Genomic DNA, 21,864 nt, shown 5'->3' on the forward strand with positions numbered 1-21,864 from the left:
CGTATATCGGTGGTTTTACTGTCGCAAATTTAGTTATGCCTATTCTAATTTCAACTGGTGTATTACTTTTTTTTCTGAAATAAACTTTAACAGACTTCCCTAAGATATAGTGTTATTACAGTGACGTCACTCAGGAATGTAGACCGATTTACATACCAACAAATGATTCCTATGCTCAACAAATAAGTACGCCGTTTTGTAATAATGTATTTTAAATTTTTTCTCGACGTGGTGCACAATGAATTGTATTCTCGAGTAACTATTAACTGATAACAATAAAAACAACAGTAAAATAGAGCAATTGTTTGAAATAATAAACGACCTTGACATTAACAAAGCATTGTTTTTTAAACTACGGTGAGCGTGTTAAGATTTACTGCTGTTGGAAATTTGTGCCATAATTGTACACGTGGATTGTTGAATTGTGGATTTGAAATTATTTTTGGTAAGTGACTTTTATTTTTTGGTACATCTCGATCATTTAAAAAAAAACATTTCGTTCCCCGAGGTAAATTGTGCATGTTGTGAGTTTGTTTTCGCGAGGTTTGGGGGAATCGCTGCTGACGTTTCGTCAACATTAATGCCGTGAATAATTGAGGAATATTTTCTTTTTAGGCTTTCTGGGGAGTCTGCATTATAACTCCTAACACTCGCTTCACTGCCCCGAAATGTTTATGCTTTCCCGAGTTTCTACCCTAGCATGTGCGAAACGGGTTGTAGTTGTGGCCGACGTTTTGACCGACGTCTGACATTGTTGTTGACAAACAAATCTGCGCGTATGAATACATGTGACGTATGTAGCACGTGGAAATTTGCGACCGGTACAACGGCGGTTTTACCACCTGAAATTTTATTAGAGATCCAATCAGATTGGTTCTTACAAATATGTTGAATTACAAATAGTTTTAATCCATGCAAAAATGCGTAGAGATTCGTTTGCAACCCTATATAGCCGTTGTTATCCAGATTCGGGCATTTTCGTTTAATTCGGGCACAAGTCAGCCTGCCCCCCCCCCCCCCCCCCCCCCCCCCCCCCCCCCCCCCCCCCCCCTTACAAAAATGGGAACCGGTACGGCTATGGGGCGAGCGATCGCGATCACTCGGCTACTACGCCTAACGTTAGACGTATGCGATCGAACAGAAGAAGAGGGCACCAGTCATATTGTTCACAAGATGTGTGCAGTGTCCATGTGTGAAAGCGTCGCTAACAAGCGTCGTGGTATGTACTATCCTGTCTGTGGGCTGGTGGATACAAAAGGTCCCTTGTTGTTAACGAAATGAGTAGACCATGAAGTGGCGACAGTGGGTTTCGTCTCTCTCTCTCTCTCTCTCTCTCTCTCTCTCTCTCTCTCTCTCTCTCTCTCTCTCTCTCTCTCTCTCTCTCTATATATATATATATATATATATATATATATATATATATATATCACATGCCTGACGCCATATAACCGTAAATAAAATGTGTTGAATGCGTCGTTAAATAAAATATTTTCTTCCTTCTAAAAACCAAGTGTTTGACAAATGAAGCTATAAGTGAAAATGTAACGTTGGAGCTAAGCGCAAAGGTGAGCAAGGTAATACTACCTGTATTACAACATCCAATAGCCATCTCACCTCCCTGTGTGCAAGTTTTTGGAACAACCTTAAATAACAAATCTGTAAATGGACAACACAATTGTGACTTATTTATTATTATTGCTATACATACAGAAGGAAAAACATGCTTGATTCCACTTTGGAACTTCACACTGTAAGAAATCTGTAAAAAAAACAAAAAAACAAAAAAACAAAAAAACATTTTAGATTAATTATATGTTGGTGAATCATTATGTATGCCAAACTGTGGTATTTTTTTATACCAGTTAGATCAAATATGCACACAAACATGAATGATGTATCAAATGATTTTATACTATTTAGTTATGTTGGTGAATCAATTTAGTTACTATTTAGTTATGTTGGTGAATCATTCTGGCTAACATGCACACAAACATGCATGATGTATCAAATGATTTTATACTATTTAGTTATGTTGGTGAATCATTCTGGCTAACATGCACACAAACATGCATGATGTATCAAATGATTTTATACTATTTAGTTATGTTAGTGAATCATTCTGGCTAACATGCACACAAACATGCTAACATGCACACAAACATGCATCATGTATCAAATGATTTTATACTATTTAGTTATGTTAGTGAATCATTCTTTATACTATTTAGTTATGTTAGTGAACCAACATGCACACAAACATGCATGATGTATCAAATGATTTTATACTATTATAGGGGCTGGACGTAGCCCAGTGGCAAAGCGCTCGCCCGATGCTCGTTCGGTTTGGGATCAATCCCCGTAGGTGCGCCCGTAGGGCTATATCACTACGATTGATATATTAAAGGCCGTGATATGTGCTATCCTGTAGCCGATGATTAATAACCTCAATGTTGTCTCGTTAAACAAAACAGTCTAACTTTTTATACTATTTATCCTATTGTGAAGTTTAACATTTCTATACATGTACTTACCACATTCTAATTCACGCAACAATTTAACCCACTACGTTATGATGATGCTGGCAATGGCATTTACCGTGGTGACAAACCTAAATATATAGGAAAAGAAACACTTCATTAAAACATTTCGTTTTGATGATGCTTTTATATTTAAAATGTTGCATCTACGTCCGAACCTCATTGTTAACGACTACGATAATATATTATCCTACCTTTAATTACGGTTTGATTTTCTCCATATTTTGTCCAGATATAAATCGTGTAAAAACCATTACAATGACATAATTAGATTGCTTATATTAGCGTGAAACCATATCACCATTTCTGTAGGCTGGTTTCTGCCCGAATTAGACGAAAACGCCCGAATCTGGATAACAACATTTATTCATATAAAGCGGCCCTCACCTATCGGTCGCGGCGCCCGCGCGACTCCTAAAACAGGCCAAAAAGGGCATTTTCGCGAGGCTTCCGGCCGGACGCTGCCCAATTTCTACGGGCTCCGCTGCGATTTATAGGGATCGCCCGAACCCCGCGGGCGTGAAAACCTGACTCCCAAATCTGCGATTTTCCAAGCGTGATTTTAGGTCGTGGCAATCCCGTAGACATGTTGCTAGGGCCCCGCCCGGCGGCTTGCCGGAAAGTGACCGGTGATCTGGCGGCCGGCTGAAGATTTTGACGAAAATTATTGGACAAAAATCCGCCGGGCGCCGTGGGATTTTCACGGGCCCCTCACGGCCACCCTACGATAACCTCACGGCCACCCTACGATAGCCTCACGGCCCCCTCACTGATCCCGGGCTATTAGTACAACATCGGCCGGGTGCCCCGCTGGTCTCCACTGCGATCCAATGTTCAAAAGGCACCGCCCGGGCCCCGTCTAATATGTGAGGGCACACATCGCAGACATGAAATTCGCCCGATTCATCCACGGGCTCTAAATCCCCCGGCGACTCCTGCGATTAGAAAAATCGCGCGGACGCCGGCTGATATGTGAGGGCCGCTTTAGCATTTGATTCTATTTTTCAAATTCGCTCGCCTAAGTATTCGCTCGCTCTCCATGCGTACGCGTGCAGCATGCATTCACAGTATAGTTTGTGTTTCTTCTATATTTTCGCGTACAGTGTGTAAAGGCCTTTAGTACCAAACAGCTGTACAGGGTTGCAAATGAATCCCTACACATTTTTACATGGATTACAGCTAATGTTGAGGACATTTTTCAAGAATATCTTTCTAATTTTTTGCCCGAATTTCAGGGGTTATTTCCAGCAGTTATGCACGCCCCTCTGCCTCCTGTCTCGTACGCTTATGCGTGTCACCTACATCGACTTCGCTATGAACTTCCTAGGATGAAACATGCAATTTTACACCGTCTGCCATTCTGCTTGTTTATGGAATACTCTTCAAGAGGGGTGGAACACTCTGAAGTATGTAATGTAATCAATCTGACGTCATAACGATTGCGTTAGATCTTAGCACATTTCATGGCGTTGTTAGATTACGTATTATCGATCTACCTCTCTTGAAGAGTATTCCATAAAAACGCAAAATGGCAGCCAGCAAAAAATTGCATGTGTTTTGTCCTAGGAGATCTCTGTGAAGTCAATATAGGTGTCATGGTTATAATCTAGCATGTGGAATTTGTGTCGGGTTTTTTTCTTCACGATCTGTGTTTGAACAATGTGTGGGGAGAACCTAAATGTAATTAAAGGTAGGAGAGTAACTTATCGTAGTTGTTAACCAATTGGTTTGGACTTTAAATATGTATCAGTATCCTTTAGATGAGTCAGTTTCTCAACACTTTAACAGAACCTTATATTTGTGAGTGTGTGTGACGGTACATGCTCTTAAATTAGTTTCGCCTGTGGCGATTTTACTTGTGTTAGAGGGCCGTGTGCAGTTTAATTGCACTTAAGCCCAGATGGGCAACTTGTTACGTAATACTTCTGCGCGACGGTCTTCGATCGGTACGCCTAATACTCACCCAGCCAGGTGCGGAGGCCATGTGGCTAGTAGTTACGTAATATCTCCGGTAGTGCTGTTTATGGCCAGGAGATTGCTCGCGGTTGGCGACAGCCAAACTGACGATCAGAGAGAAATATACCGACTCTAGTAGAGGTAGAATATGAGATGATACGTGAGGTACCGCCTTGTACCCCCAGGCAAAATCCTGATTTATAATAAATAGCTAGTGTTTTAGAGATATCGAGGAGAACGAAAAGGAAGCTTCGCGGGAACGTTAGTCCGTTTGGACTTTGGTAAATATCATTTCTGCTCTGTGTATAACCTTGATGTGATTTTAAATATTTTGATACTGTATTATACCAATATTCTTTAGACAGTGTCTTCGGTCATCTGACGAAGTAAATCGTAGACTTTTTGTTCTAACATTATATGAGTATTTGGTAATATAAAGCTTAGCCAGTCATCCTAGACGACCTAGGTACACTGTAGGTTATTGTCTTTATTGTGATCGGTACCAGTATTAATTCTGTGTCACAAGGTTACTGAATGAGTAGTTAGGGTTAATTAAAAATTAACCCGTTAGGAATAGAGCTGTAATTCCTTTATTAATTAAGTTCCCCTGGAAGCGTTCCTAAATTATCACACGTTACTGAACGAGTAGTAAGGGTTAATTAAAAATTAACCAGTTAGGAATGGTGTTGTAATTCCTTTATTAATTAACTTCTCCTGGAAGCGTTTCTCAATTATCACACGTGTGGGTGTGGTGTAACGGTGAAGTGATTCGCATATTGTGTAACTAGACACCTAGAGATTAACTAATTAAGTGATCAGTTCTGGGTTGTTATTATTGCTGTTATTAATTAACTACTACGGCTGTACATTTGTCAGCGTAGATTAATACAGATTCCAAAGTGTATTGTGTTTTGTTGTGTTTCTAGTGAGCTAAACGTGCTATAATAATATATACTTTATATAAGATCGTATCTCTGATCATACCTAGAGACGAGCCATACTAGGGTTTAACAGCCTGTTACAGAGAGATCTAATAGATATACAGTTAGGAGAGATATTTTGATAATCGTGTTTTATTCAGTTACGGGAATTATAGAATCCCCGTGACAGTGTGCATAGGGTGGGTTTCACTTAGGATGAGATACAACAAATAACTGAAATAATAAAAATAAAATCAACGCACCATCTCTTCCTTCGAAAACGAAACAAACATTGATAAACCTAACCCGAGTACCTTGCCGTTCGAGAGCCGGACATTTGGACTGTTCAATATTTGTTTGACGTTAAATAACATTACATTGATCAGTTTCGAGTTCGCTGATCGCAAATATTTGACATATTAATCACTAATACACACCCTACAAGAAGATATCCTTCGGCACCTACGCATTTAACCGGAACATTATTGGAAGGGGTGCTGTCGGGTTTCTTCCTATAGTGTGTGTATTACTGGTTAATATGTGAAATACTTGTTATAGGCGAACTCAAAAATGACCAATGCAACGACATTTAATGTCAAACAGGGTTATTGTTGTCTTAGAGCGGGGATGTTTATCTCCACGGTGACAGTTCCGTGTTTTCGCTATAGAGTAATCTATAACACCAGAGAGTGATCATAACCGTCCAAATGTCCGTCTAGCTCTTCAACGGCAGAGTACTCGGGCTGAGGTAAACCATAACACATCTAATGAATGGCAACACATTGAAAGTAAGGAAATGTTTTATTTAACGACGCACACAAAATATTTTATTTACGGTTATATAGCGTCGGACATTTGGTTAAGGACCACACAGATATTGAGAGAAGAAACCCGCTGACGCCACTTCATGTGCTACTCTTTTTCGATTAGCAGCAAGGGATCTTTTATATGCACCATCCCACAGGCAGGATAGTACAATACCACGGCCTTTGTTACACCAGTTGTGGAGCACTGGCTGCAACGAAAAATAGCCCAATAGGCCCACCGACGCGGATCGATCCTAGACTGACCGCACATCAAGCGAACGCTCTACCACTGGGCTACGTCCCGCCCCAAACACATTGAATTCACAACTTACCATCGTAGTGTCAGGACCGCAGTTTCCAATGCATCCAGTGACATCAGTACCACTGCACGTCCCGCCCAACTTCTCGTGGTGACAGTGACAGTGGCCGTTGTGACAGACGAGGATGTCCTCAGCATGATGACACTTCAGATCACACGTTGTCGTGTCGTTTCCTTGGCATGTACCATGGGCGCGTTTACCCACGAGATGGGCATGGCGGCAGCGGCATCTGCCACGGTGGTTGCATATCTGTAAAGACAAACACAATGGATGGATGGAAGGGCACCTTGCTGCATTAACCATTACTTATTGGAAATTTATTTCCCTGTGTCTTGGGAGCGGGACGTAGCCCAGTGGTAAAGCCCTCGCTTGATGCTCGGCCGGTTTAGGATCGATCCCCGTCGGTGGCTCCATTGGGCTGTTTCTCGTTCCAACTCGAAAAGAGTAGCCCATGAAGTGGCGACAGCGGGTGTCCTCTATATATATCTGTGTGGTCCTTTACCATATGTTTGGCGCCATATAACCGTAAATACAATGTGTTGAGTGCGTCGTTAAATAACACACAGAGAGAAAGACAGAGACAGAGAGAGACACAGACAGAGACACAGACAGACAGACAGACAGAGACATACACACAGAGACAGAGGGAAGGAGGGAGGGAGGGACTGAAGTGCTAAAATGTCATTGAAGAAAAGCTTATTTCATTTCATGGCCTATTCTCTTTAACTACTAGTATTCCTACATCTAGAATTCGCCAACGATGCCTGTACATGAAGGAAAACGTGGCAGTAAGATATATATATATATATATATATATATATATATATATATATATATCGTTAAAAAGTGTATGTTTTTCTCTACATGACAGGCTTGTTTCGTGAGAGAGTTGAATTATTGCTCTCACTCATCAGATGTAGATTTAATTACACCGTCAACGGAAAGCTGATGACGTAATGGACTCTGTGACGTCGAGGAAACCTGATGACTACAGAAAATATTATAGACCTGCATAGTGACGTAACCTCGACGTCACAGAGTCCATTACGTCATCAGCTTTCCGTTGACGGTGTAATTAAATCTACATCTGATGAGTGAGAGCAATAATTCAACTCTCTCACGAAATAAGCCTGTCATGTAGAGAAAAACATACACTTTTTAACGATATATCTGGCTCCCACACGGTTGAGCACTCTATAAAATAGCGTCTTTCAACTCGAAAACGACTACTATATATATATATATATATATATATATATATATATGGTCAAATCCATGTAACTATCCCCAAAGGGCCATTTTTAAAATCGTCATATATAATCAAACTTTTTCTGGCATTGGAAGGAAGTATCTTTGGAGGATGTAAACCTAATAAAATATTGCTGAGTTTTATTTACATTCAAAACCATTCCACAAACTGATTTCTAAACACGTGAAATAGAGCCAAACTTCATACCTTATCCATGATATTCTAATAAAGGCTGACATTTTTTTATTTTATACCATTAAAGAATGGTTATTGTTGCTACTTTATCATAAGAACATTTTATTAATGTCAGTAATTTACGGGTTTTTTTTATTTGACCACATATATGTAGCCCGACCAATTTGTGTTATATTATTTAGTTTTGATGGTAGAAACACAATATTTATTTCTTCTTTATTTTCTTGATTACTATTAATATGAAATGAGTTCAGGAATTATCTGTCAAATTGAATTGATTTTCCAGCGTTACGGGTGTTACATATTTGAAACGTTACGGGTGTTACACATTATGTCATTTTAAGTTTTTACTTAAATAAAATCATAAAAATCAATGTTCAATTCATAACTATGTATAAATGTATATAGTTGTTTGCATTATTGTAGCTTACTATCAACAATGGCGTTTGGAAGAAAAAATAAACTGATATATATATGAAATTAGTGTATGCAAAAATCCATACTGATCTACTACAAAACATTAGCATGATGCGAAATGAATTGGTTATACAAATGTTATAATTCTAAGCAAGAAAATGCAAGTAGAGTACAATATAATAATTATGAAAGGTTATATTGGCCGAAATGTTTTACAAAATATCTAAACACTCAACATAGTCCCTTTAACGACAAGACAGTTTATATGTCAGTTCAGTATATTTTAATGTTTCTTTCAAATTATGTTGTTTTGGTAAGTCCTGAAGGTGACACTTGTCAATCATTAAAACTTTCAAATAAGGTTTGGTCACTAGTGCAGCTGCATGCTTGATGTCACCAGTGTCAAAGTGTCAACCAAACACTGTGGTGAAATTGATGATGATATATAATATGATGCACCAAGACAGTCTATTCACTGTTACACGGACTAGCTTACAGAAATCACCATTCTTCCAGTGACAAAGTGTCAACCAAACACCAGAGGTGAAATTGATAATGATATATAATATGATGCACCAAGACAGTCTATTCACTGTTACACGGACTAGCATACAGAAATCACCATTCTCCCAGTGACAAAGTGTCAACCAAACACCTGTGGTGAAATTGATAATGATATATAATATGATGCACAAAGGCAGTCTATTCACTGTTACACGGACTAGCATACAGAAATCACCATTCTCCCAGTGACAAGCTACATGTATTCAAAGTAAGTACCTATTTTATATAATAATAATAATAATAATAATAATCAGTTTTAAGACATTTTTTTGTTTTAAATGTTACATAATTCACCTATCTCCCCAATAACATTTTCTACCCATCATAATTCTTGAATATTTAATAATTATGATTGATTTTCAATTTTCCTTTCTGAATGGGGAAGACGACAACCAGTGGAGAATACAATACATTATAAATCAAAGGGACATTCCTGAGTTTGCTGCAATGGTTTAGATGTTATCGACTAACAGAGACTTTTTAACGATTGTAATTACATAACAAATATAGTTTTCTGCATAAATTATTAGTGTCTGTGTATAAAACCTTTTTTCTGATCGTTCTACTATTTCTACTAGGTTAAATTTCATTTTATTTCCTAAAATATATTTTTCGTATGTATTAAATTATTTGAAGACAAAATCCAGTTTGGGCTTCTTATAAATATTAAGATGACCAGAAACACATTGAATATATTGACACTGATATTCTAAACAAGAAAATATATTTAATATGTGTGTATACTGACGAAACCCAGTCTGCTCACTGACATCGGAGACACGTTTCATTATTCACATCCGCTGTGTGGACTGTTGGTGGTATGAAATCGTGTGTGTTTGCCAGCGATAATCTCACACATTTTAAAGAAACTGTTGTTCCATATATTACACTTCTCATTCACAAAGTTTTGAAAGCAGACCATCCAAATATTTAGTGATGGAGCAGCATCACAGTTCCAAAACAAATTCATATTTAGATTTATGACGACAACCAAGGCAACACTCGACATCACAGTGGAATGGAATTTCTTTGCTTCTTTCCATGGTAAAGGTCCCGTTGATGGGATTGGTGGTATTGTTAAGCGTACTGTTGAATGCTGTGTTCGAACCCGCAAAGTGATTATACAGGATGCAAGTTCATTTGTTAAGGCTGCAGAAATGTGCAATATCAATATTGAAGTTGAGGAAGTAACACAAAATGACATGGATCAATGTTTCAAAAGATCCCCTGTACGAGACTTGAGGAAGTCAGTCAATGCCATTCCCAAGATACAGAGCATTCACTCTTATACAGCCACAGATAAGTCAACCATTGTTTGCCGACAAACGTCTACGGCTATACTTCAGACAACTCATAAATTCCATGGTGAATAAAATAATGTCATTTACTCTCAGTATAAACAAGTAATTTTTGTTGGTGATTATATTAATAAACCTATCATCGTTGTTTTGTTTATGTATCTATATAAATATTTTTCAATACAGTTTATACATTATTTTAAATTTATATTTTTCTTTGATTGAATAAAACTTTTTTTTATTAGGTTTAAACTTGACACGGATACAATATTCGAAATATGAGAACTGAAATAGATGGCATGTTGCTTTTAATGTGGCGGACAACAATGTAACACCCGTAACGTAACACCCGTAACAGTTATCACTGTGCATAACTGACTTAATATCTAGCAAGCAATGGAAACAGATTCTATTCCAGTAATTACCTAAGGCCACCTACCCATATGATACAAGTTTTATTAAAATTACCCATACACATCACAAGAGTTTGATAAAATGTACTTCTTGAAAAAAGATTTGTCCATTTAGTGTAACACCCGTAACGGAAGTTGGTAGGTCTTTTAATTAGTACATAGAATTTTAAATCTTAAATATTTTATGGAAGTTGGGAGAGAAACATGTTAACTGTATAAAACTAAAATAATTGGGAGAGTGATACAAATAATATTCTCTGCAACTTCACTTTAAAACATTTCCCCCTCAAAATGTAATACCCGTAACGATGGGTTTGACCATATATATATATATATATATAGAGAGAGAGAGAGAGAGAGAGAGAGAGAGAGAGAGAGAGAGAGAGAGAGGGAGGGGGGGGGGGAGGAGGAGGAGACCGACCTTCGTTACTTTATATCTTCAACCTGACACTTTTTACTAACAAAATTAATAATTAATGATGATCTATACCACTCGAGTTTATAGGGTATTTCTTGTACAAAACAAAGGTGCGACACCTTCATGTTCTGAAATACATTTTGTTTTTGTCAGCTCTTTAGTTCACATTGTGGTGGTCTGCAAACGCATTTGGCCTGAGAAGTACATATGTAACATCTCATAGGGAATTACCAACAGATAAAAGAATGTATCACCTACCAACGTTTCCAGGAAAGCGCAGGTACCACTGCAAGTGGAGGTATCGTTCGCCGTGCACGTTCCGGAGATGCCCACGGCATGGTGGCAGCCACAGTGGCCGTTGTGACAGGCCAGCTCCTGGTGGGAGCCGCAGATATCCGAGCACGTCGAGACGTCGGCATTCGTGCACGTTTCAGCGCCCAACACGGCTTTGTCTGAAAAGTAATTGAAATGTCTCGTTCCAGGGGTGGGACGTAGCCCGGTGGTAGAGCGGTCGCTTGATGCGCGGTCGGCCTGGGATCGATCCCTGTCGGTGGACACATTGGGCCATTTTTCGTTCCAGCCAGTGCATCACGACTGGTATATTAAAAGCAGTGGTATGTGCTATCCTGTCTGGGGGATGGTGCATATACAAGATCCCTTGCTGCTAATCGAAAAGAGTAGCCCATGAAGTGGCGACAGCGGGTTTCCTCTCTCAATATTTGTGTGGTCCTCAACAATATGTCTGACGCCATACCGTAAATAAAATGTGTTGATTGCGTCGTTAAATCAAACATTTCCTTCCTTCCTCTTAAGACTGCATGTAATTGTCAAAATTGCCAAATGCTTGACATCGAATAGCCTATGATTAATAAATCAATGTGTTCTAGTGGTGTCGTTAAACAAAACAAATATCTTCTCTTGTTCCAAAAATATATTATTTTACAGAGGATGGTCTATATCTCAAGAAACGGCTTTTCCCACAAAACAGACAAGACGTCAACACTGAAAACTTTTGAGATAAAAAAATACTTTTTCAGAATTCGTCATCTGTTTTGTAGGCTTTGTTGTTGTAGAAGTAACACATTACGCAACTTGGTAAAAGGTTTTAGTTCATATATTCAGTTGGATTCAGCCAATGTAGTTTAACAGGAAAGGGGTTTATGAATAAGGATGGTATTCTGTTGTTCTGTACAATACGTGTATTTATTTCTTAAAGTCTGTTTTATTTAACGACACCACTAGAGCACATTAATTTATTAATCACTACCTTTCCATTAGTAATAAGGGGTCTTTATATGCAACATCATACAGACAGGATAGCACATACCACGACCTTTGATCCACTGGCTGCAACGAGATATAACCCAATGAGCTGTTCTTCCAAGTCTCTGAAGATATTTCATAAGAGAACTTAGTCAACATGCAAAAAAGACAGAAGCTACACCTGCACCATTTCCCCCAACCAGGCAACTTTTGTTCTTTGCTATTATTATTATTATTATTATTTGTGAATGTGGATGCTGCTCCTATAATTGTGTAATAGGACAGCTTACCTGTACAGCTACATTTGAGATTGACATTTTACCTGTACAGTTACAGTCGAGATTGGCAGCTTACCTGTACAGTTAAATTTGAGATTGACAGGTTACTGTACAGTTACAGTTGAGATTGACATTATATACCTGTACAGTTACCGTTGAGATTGACAGTTTACATGTACAGTTACAGTTGAGATTGACAGTTTATACCTGTACAGTTACAGTTGAGATTGACATTATATACCTGTACAGTTACCGTTGAGATTGACAGTTTACATGTACAGTTACAGTTGAGATTGACAGTTTATACCTGTACAGTTAGAGTTGAGATTGGCAGCTTACCTGTACAGTTAAAATTTGAGATTGACAGGTTACTGTACAGTTACAGTTGAGATTGACAGTTTACCTGTACAGTTACAGTTGAGATTGAGAGCTTACCTGTACAGTTACATTTGAGATTGACAGATAACTGTACAGTTAGTTGAGATTGACAGTTTATACATGTACAGTTACAGTTGAGATTGACAGATTACTGTACAGTTACATTTGAGATTGACAGGTTACTGTACAGTTACAGTTGAGATTGACAGTTTATACCTGTACAGTTACAGTTGAGATTGACAGCTTACATGTACAGTTACAGTTGAGATTGACAGCTTACATGTACAGTTACAGTTGAGATTGACAGTTTATACCTGTACAGTTACAGTTGTGACTGACAGCTTACATGTACAGTTACAGTTGAGATTGACAGTTTATACCTGTACAGTTACAGTTGTGACTGACAGCTTACATGTACAGTTACCGTTGAGACTGACAGTTTACCAGTACAGTTAGAGTTGAGATTGACAATTTATACCTGTACAGTTACAGTTGAGATTGACAGCTTACCTGTACAGTTACATTTGAGATTGACGCAGACCCTGTGATGATCTTTTCCACAGTGCATGTGGTGACAATCCCCGGCGTGTTTACAGTCCACCGACGGAGCAGCTGAATAAACACAGACATTATTAATGTGTGTGTGTGCTTGTGCGTGTGCGTGCCCGTACGCGTGCGCGTGTCCGTGTGCGTGCGTGCGTGTGTGTGTGCGTGCGTTGTGGATGGAAGGATGGATGAACAATGGATGAACGAAGGATGGATGCATGGATGGATGAATAGATTGATGCATTTATTTGATGGAATGATGGATACGTCGATGGATGAAAAAAGGATGTACGAAACATGGATGCACGGAAGATGGATGCACGTATGGATGGATGCATTTATTTGAATCATATATGTTGGATTAACCGCTCTACTGACCGAGATAGTCAATATTTTCCCCGTATTAGATTTTAAAATATAGATACCTTTAACTCCCAATGTTTATAAATATCTGTTTCTCTGACACCCCAACTCTGCCCCCCTCCCCCTTTAAAAACACAGCAAAAAAACAAACAAACAAACAAAACAAAAACCCTTCAAAAGTAGAAACGTGAACAATGTTAAGAAAACAATATTCTGTAATACATTACCTTGACAATGGCAGTGGTTGTGTCTGTTACAGACCACGTGTTCTCCAGCCTGACACGCTATGTTCGTGCAGTCCGAGTCCACGCTGCACTGGTTCTGGGCCAGACAGGCGCCTGGATGGAAGTAAGCAGACGTTTACACAGCGAAAGCAGAAACCATGCAGCAAGTGCATTTATTTTACAGTTTTCAGTTTCTAGAAACATGCTTTTCAAATACCGATATTCAAGTCACACAAGGTTCCAACGGACCAAATCAATTCCTATTGCTGATAATGTTAACGTTTACCAATAGAACTGATATAAGCAGCGTATCACCTCACATTTAATCTACCTGTAAGAAATTGGTGTGGCATATATCATTTCAGACATTTAATTAATGTTTTTATTAGCAACCGTCATTTTTGCTGAAAATTACAGTTCCATTTTTGGGGTACCTTACATTAGTTTTAACCTCTGATGTATACTGCATAACAACTGTATAACAAATAAAAGTGTATTTATTTACTGCCATTGGATAATACTATTTTCACATATAATCAATGTCACATATTACTACTAATCACAGCCTCAGCTGTTTTCACTCCATGCACCTCGAACTTTGACACAAAACTTTCTTCGTTGGTACCATGCAACCATAAACTAGTTTTTTATCGATTAGGGAAAAGTTAACCATTGTATATGGATTTGAATAGACCGAATGTCAAAAACTACGATCTTTAAGAGACCAGTTGTGCAGCAGTTTATGGAATTTTCAAAGTAACTCTACCAGTGCACTGATTAGTACAAACATAGTTTTGGGGTTATGAAATAGCCGGTGATTACATAGACAACATAATTAAAACGGTTCATGATAGAAAAGTAAAGTTGTTTTCTTTAAAGGGACATTCCTGAGTTTGTTGCATTGTAAGATGTGTTCGACTAATAAAATATTTCTACGATTAAACTTACATATTAAATATATTTTCTTGTTTAGAATATCAGTGTATGTATATCCAATGTGTTTCTAATCGTCTTAATATTTGTAAGAAGACCAGACTGGATTTTGTCTTCAAATAATTCCGTACGTACGAAAAAAACATATTTTACGAAATGAAATGAAATTTAACCAAGTACATTAAAACAATCAGAAACACGTTTAATATACAGCCACTAATTACAATCGTTAAAATGTCTCTGTTCGTCGATAACATCTTAAAAATTGCAGCAAACTCAGGAATGACCCTTTAACGACACGACTAGAACACATTGATTTATTAATAATTGGCTATTGGATGTCAAACATTTGGTAATTTTGACATATAGTTTTAGAGAGGAAACCCACTATATTTTTCCATTAGTAGCAAGGGATTTTTTTATATGCACCAACCATCAGGCATGATAACACATACCACGGCCTTTGATTCACCAGTCGTGGTGAACTGGCTGGACCGAGAAACAGCCCAATGGGAAGTGATCCCAAACCGACCGCGCATCAAGCAAGCGCTTTACCACTAGGCTACGTCCCGCCTATGTTCATGATAGAATAATAAATAATAATAAAAAAGTTTTTGTTAAGGGTCGATATAACGGAGAAAACATACGCTTGGTATATGACATCATGCAATATACCAAAACTCATTACCTACTTGGTCTTTTAAACAAAAAAACATTAGAAATATTTATGTTTGGATCTTCAAATAAAGCGAAGGATTAAAACGTTTTATAATAACTCTATGTTCAGTATAATACAAAACGGCGATCTATCGCAAACATTTAAGCTCGAACAAGGATGTAGACAAAGAGACCCACTTTCTCCATATATGTTTACAATTTGCTTCGAATCTTTGCTAGTTTTGTTCGAAACGACGTATAAAGGGCATTGTCATTGGCGGTAATAAATATTTGATATATCAGTACGCTGATGATACTGCTTTTCTACCGGCCTCTGTGATATCGTGGTTAAGCAATCGGACATAAGGCTGGTAGGTACAGGGTTCGCAGCCCGGTACCGGCTCCCACCAAGAGCGAGTTTTAACGACTCGGTGGGTAAGAGTAAGACCACTACACCCTCTTCTCTCTCACTAACGACTAACAACTAGCAACTAACCCACTCTCCTGAACAGACAACCCAGATGGCTGAGGTGTGTTCCCAGGACAACGTGCTTCAACCTTAATTGGATATAAGCACGGAAATAGTTTAAATAGTAAACAGATTACTAGCTTTCTGCTAGATGGATCGATCTGCCTTCCTAGTAGTTTTGTGTGTTTTTTCTTTACTATTACTCAAATATTTCTGGTTTAAGAATTAATTACACAAAGTCAAATGTGATTTAGAAGGTAGAAAATGTTTAACAGCTGCTGTGGCAAGTGTCTTGACTTTTTCCAAACTTTACTCAAGTTTTCTTATTAATATTTCTACTCTATCAAAAAATACCTCTACAAATAAAATAAAATAAATAAATAAAACGAAACACTCATACACATATTTGACTAACTAACTAAATAAGAATAATAGATGCAATAAAAATAAATAATACTAATTATATGAGAAAAACAAAACGTATTAATTACTTACCAAACAGCGCAATGAAAATGAATATGTACTGCATGTTTCACGTTATCTTGGAATTTTCACGTGGGGCAAGATTTTTATGCTAACAGATAATCTCCGAATTGACGTCAAATGGAAATCGTGTTGTACCGCCATCTGTTACTGGTCATGACCTGTTTTGAGAGTTATCGCCTGCAAAGAAAAGAAGGCATTTGTCTTTGTGAATATTAAGGTATTCTACTGTAGAAATAGATAAGCATTGTTTATAGTTGGTCCTACTGACCTAAATTCGCATCTCAAACCCAGTCCTTGTTTTTGTCTATAGTGCGCGACACAACAAACGACACTACTTGAAATGTCCCAAACATAACACTATATAAGAAAATAATAACTACTAAATATCACAAAAAGTATATATTCTGTTTGTCTAGTCATTAAAATTAATGAAAGTCCATGTCATAACAGACACCCATGACCCCCCCCCCCCCCCCCCCCCCCCACCCCCACACACGCACACAGACAGAGAGAGAGAGAGAGAGAGAGAGAGAGAGAGAGAGAGAGAGAGAGAGAGAGACAGACACACACATACATACACACATATATGCACACAGAAACACAAACACAGATAGAGAGACAGACAGAGACAGATAGAGACAGAGACACACATACATATGCACACAGACACACATACATATGCACACAGAAACACAAACGCACGCACGCACGCACACACACGAGTTTAACGAACTATTGCCATTAATATTTACAGAGCGGTATCTAGCATGGGTAAAAGGGGCTGTTGCAAACTCTGAAAGTACGAAACACAAGTACCATTTTAGGTAAAATAGAAATGGCCCAGAAATAGATACTCCCGTTGCAGAAATGTTTGTTGATATAAAATTTGGCGTTTGAAAACTCATGTACTTGATCTAATACTGAGTAACATTAAAGGGGCGAGATTACCACACGATCCTGGTACAGACTGAGCAGCTCTTATCTTAGTATCCAGGCAGTACAGGCATGATCAATGCACCCAGATATATCTAGTAAACATTTCAAGATGGGTGAAAACGATTTGCTGTGAAAAAGATGTCTTGTTATTGAAAAGGTTGGTAGTTTAGATTTTAGTGTATATACATTAATGTAAAGAGCAAGGTACATATGTAAGTACTTTAGATTTTAATGTAGACATTAATGTAAAGAGCTAATGAAACTATACTTTAGTGGACCCGATATTCTTTGCACATATACAGGTGTACTTTTTTGTTAACAATTTAGTGGTTAAGATGAAAATTAATCAGAGATTTTCAAGAATGACATTCTATCTTGCCCTAACATGACACAGACATAGTCTGTATGGTGGGCAGGTAGTTTAGAACTTGCATGCACACAGGTTTTAAAGTCATTTTTAAAACATTAATGATGCTTCTAGTTACACATCCTGAAATGTAACCTAAGCGATTAGGCAAGCAATTATAGGGGTGGGGTGGCGGGTGAATGCTCAAGACTGAACGAAGCAAAACTCACAGCCGAAGAACTTAATTGTTATATATGATTTCACAACCTGGAAACTAGATTACAATGACTTCCAGTCAAAGGTATTAAATGGCACTACGAAATTGAACATAAATACAAACACGTTTCAAGCATTGTAAAATTCAATTAAAACATTAGAGTGACGGAACATGCTCTTAATTTGTTTTCGCCTGTGGCGATATTAATTGTTTTAGAGGGCCGTGTACAGTTCCAATATGCACTTAAGCCCAGGTGGGCACTTTGTTACGTGATACCTCTGCGCGACGGTCGTTGAGCCGGCGTGGTCGCTGTGGAAATATCACTTGATAGGGGGAGGACCGCGATGTACCCCCAGGCGATATTCGTATTTTGATGATAAATAGCCAGGGTTTTAGAGATATCGGGGAGAAACATATTGGAAGGCTTCCAGGGAACGTTCGTCCGTTTGGACTTGGTAAATATCATTTCTGCTCTGTTGTATAACCTTGATGTGATTGATGTGACTTAAAATATTTTAATACTGTATTATACCAATATTATTTAGACGGTGCTGCCGGTCATCTGACGCAGTAAACTGTAGGCTCACTGTTCTATATATATAAAGCTTAACCAGTCATCCTAGAGGACCTAGGTAAACTGTAGGTTATTGTCTTTATTGTGTTAGGTACCAGTATTAATTCTGTATTACAAGGTTACTGAATGAGTAGTTAAGGGTTAATTAAAAATTAACCAGTTAGGAATAGAGTTGTAATTCCTTTATTAATTAAGTTCCCCTGGCAGCGTTTCTCAATTATCACACGTTACTGAATGAGTAGTAAGGGTTAATTAAAAATTAACCAGTTAGGAATAGAGTTGTAATTCCTTTATTAATGAAGTTCCCCTGGAAGCGTTTCTCAATTATCACCCGTGTGGGCGTTGTGTCACGGTGAAGTGATTAGCATATTGTGTAAACTAGACACCTAGAGATTAACTAATTAAGTGATCAGTTCTGGGTTGTTATTATTTGTTGTTGTTAATTAACTACTGCGGCAGTACATTTGTCAGCGTAGGTTAATACAGATTCCAAAGGTATTGTGTTTTTGTTGTGTTTTCTAGTGAACTAAACGTGCTATAATAATATATACTTTATATAAGATCTTATCTCTGATCATACCTAGACGAGCCACGCGGGTAAATAACTGCCCGTTACAGAGAGATCTAATAGATATACAGTTAGGAGAGATATTTGGATAATCGTGTTTCATTCAGTTACGGGTATTATAGGATCCCCGTGACAATTAGTGTTTGTAGAGAAAAGATATATACGTTACTATCGACCCTAATGTCAAGTGTCTAGTTTAGTTAATAAAAGCCGTACTTTTTTATTTTGTGAAGAAAACTGTATTTCCAAAAATGTAGGTTTTTCATCTGGAAACGCTTCTCTTGTAACCAATGTTCAAAACATTAAAATACTTGTTTTTGTTTTCCGACGAATGTAAATGAATGAATAGAAGTCACAAGTTGGTGATGTAGTTTCTTGTATTTCACTTTCCAACATTAAACATGATTAATAAGTTAACAACATGGTGATACAGATAACATATATAAGTCTAAGACAGTTGACACTGCGACTGAGAACCTCAAGTGTCTCCCCTTGGGTCTCACCTTCTCGGTCTATTTCTGGGTCTCTATATCGGTCTATCCTTGGGTCTCACCGTCTCGGTCTATCTCTGGGTCTCTATATCGGTCTGTCCTTGGGTCTCACCCTCTCGGTCTATCTCTGGGTCTCTATATCGGTCTGTCCTTTGGTCTCACCCTCTCGGTCTATCTCTGGGTCTCTATATCAGTCTGTCCTTGGGTCTCACCCTCTCGGTCTATCTCTGGGTCTCTATATCGGTCTGTCCGTGGGTCTATTTTTATAGGATCCGGCTCTAATGATTACGTCTCTACGTTCCTTGGGACTTCATCTTATTAACACATGATAAATCGTCATCACTAACTGCTGACATAATAATTAATAGGTATGTTTGTTGGCAGCTGAGGGCATCAATTAAAAATCCGTAGTGTCTTGATTGCTGTGATTTAGTTTCACACTAATTGGTCTGATTGCTATCCCCTAAGTAAGTAAAGTCTAAGTTAATGCGTACACTGCGATGTTTTGTGTGCTCTCATATTACACAATATATATTATCAACCAATGCAATAAATAAGATTCTTTTTTAATATATATAATCCAGTTTGTAAAATGAAGCTAAGTAAATGATTGTGGCCCCTTTTGAACAATATGTGGAGTTAGGGCACAATCTCTAATAAAGGGACAGTCTCAATATTTCGTATCTTTATTTATATATTAGTAAATAAAAGACAAATATTTTCACCCTTAAGTAGGGGAACACAGGTCCGTCATCTCATAGTTACATGTTTTAATTATACCAGGTTTTGCAAAATTACATTGGTGTGCTCTTAAAATCACCTTTTGATCAAGTTAGAAAGCCACATGTCAACTAAGTGGAATGGTGTACACTTTTAGCAAACGCTTCCAAAGTACTTATAAAAAAAACTGTCGAGAGTTCCGGAAATATTACCCCAAACGCACAGTTGCAGGGCGTTTTTATACAGTTTATTTTAGCTACATTATCCATGTGTGTTTATCTTCTTTTTAAATTTTATTATTATTATTATTATTATTATTATTATTATTTGTGAAGTATGTGTTTGGGTTCGCATACTTGACTAATTTTGTAAATAGTTTACAAAGGATGGTTCGCGTACTTCATCAGTAAGGCTGAAATGTTGTGCAGATACAAGTGTCGTTGTAAAACGTAATTGTTGATGTTAGATTCAATAATATGTGATCCTGATAATCTTGATGTAGTCCTATTAAGTTTGGGTGTGGGACATGCAAATAAAAATACACATCATGACTTTATTTACTATTTAAATCAAATAAAACATGTTTTAAAACTTTATCTTAATTAATTTGTTTTATAAAATTAATTATCTAAATAAATGTGTTAAATATATTAGCCCGTTCAATTATCATCGTAATTGTCATGTCTAAGTAGCCTAGCAAAAGAAAACTGCCCCCAAAACACATTTGTTTGTCATTACTAAATAAAAGACATCTATTCAAATTTTATTCTTAATCATCTTTTTCTAAATTATACGAATCATGCATTTTTCTGTCTGCAGGTTGTCTTATTCTATATTTCAAAAATACTACCGCAGATATAAAACGTGTACGCACGATTCCAGAATGAGCTCACTATAGTAGACAACGAAAATGAGTTACATGCGTAAACTGATTACATGACGATAATTAAATGTTTACGCATGTTGTGACTTTGGCACACCTGAGAAACTTGGAGACTTTTGGTATGTTATTGCTAAAGATGTTCTACAACTATCCTGAAAAATTCAAGTTAAGCATTAATTTTGACCTAATATGTTTGTATTAAACGGTTAAATATGCTCTACCGCAGTCACAAGTGCCATATTTTGCTCTTTTTAAACATTTATTTGCTATAAATAATTACAAATGGTTGCGTCAGTAACTCGTGAATATCGAAAATGCAGTGTGACTGCACGCGAATTCTGTACGGCTAGATGTCCTGTCTTGGTTTGTTTAACGACACCACTGGAGCAGATTGATTAATTAATCATCGGCCATTGGATGTCAATCATTTGGCACCTCA

The 21,864-nt window shown here is 37.7% G+C and overlaps 1 protein-coding gene across 1 annotated transcript; it reads right to left on the reverse strand.

The window, feature by feature from the left end:
- Nucleotides 1-1,672: 1,672 nt before the first annotated feature.
- Nucleotides 1,673-16,795, reverse strand: LOC121376261 (integrin beta-like protein 1). Its single transcript, XM_041504089.1, has 7 exons — nucleotides 16,700-16,795; nucleotides 14,149-14,259; nucleotides 13,523-13,624; nucleotides 11,352-11,545; nucleotides 6,552-6,788; nucleotides 2,532-2,608; nucleotides 1,673-1,759 (listed from the first exon to the last, which is right to left on the reverse strand). Exons 1-6 carry the CDS (start codon nucleotides 16,731-16,733, stop codon nucleotides 2,555-2,557), a joined length of 732 nt encoding a protein of 243 aa, XP_041360023.1. The 5' UTR covers nucleotides 16,734-16,795; the 3' UTR covers nucleotides 1,673-1,759; nucleotides 2,532-2,554.
- Nucleotides 16,796-21,864: the final 5,069 nt, after the last annotated feature.

This window comes from Gigantopelta aegis, chromosome 6 (assembly GCF_016097555.1).
Source record: "Gigantopelta aegis isolate Gae_Host chromosome 6, Gae_host_genome, whole genome shotgun sequence".
Classification (NCBI taxonomy): Eukaryota; Metazoa; Mollusca; class Gastropoda; order Neomphalida; family Peltospiridae; genus Gigantopelta; species Gigantopelta aegis.

What these genes read in the sequence shown, in the direction of transcription:
- LOC121376261 (XM_041504089.1), bottom strand. Translation starts at nt 16,733, where the DNA reads ATGCAGTACATATTCATTTTCATTGCGCTGTTTG. An exon ending in TCTCAAATGTAACTGTACAG is followed by an intron (nt 11,546 to 13,522) that starts GTAAGCTGTCAA and finishes ATTACTTTTCAG; the next exon opens with ACAAAGCCGTGTTGGGCGCT. An exon ending in GCGGTCCTGACACTACGATG is followed by an intron (nt 2,609 to 6,551) that starts GTAAGTTGTGAA and finishes CTATATATTTAG; the next exon opens with GTTTGTCACCACGGTAAATG.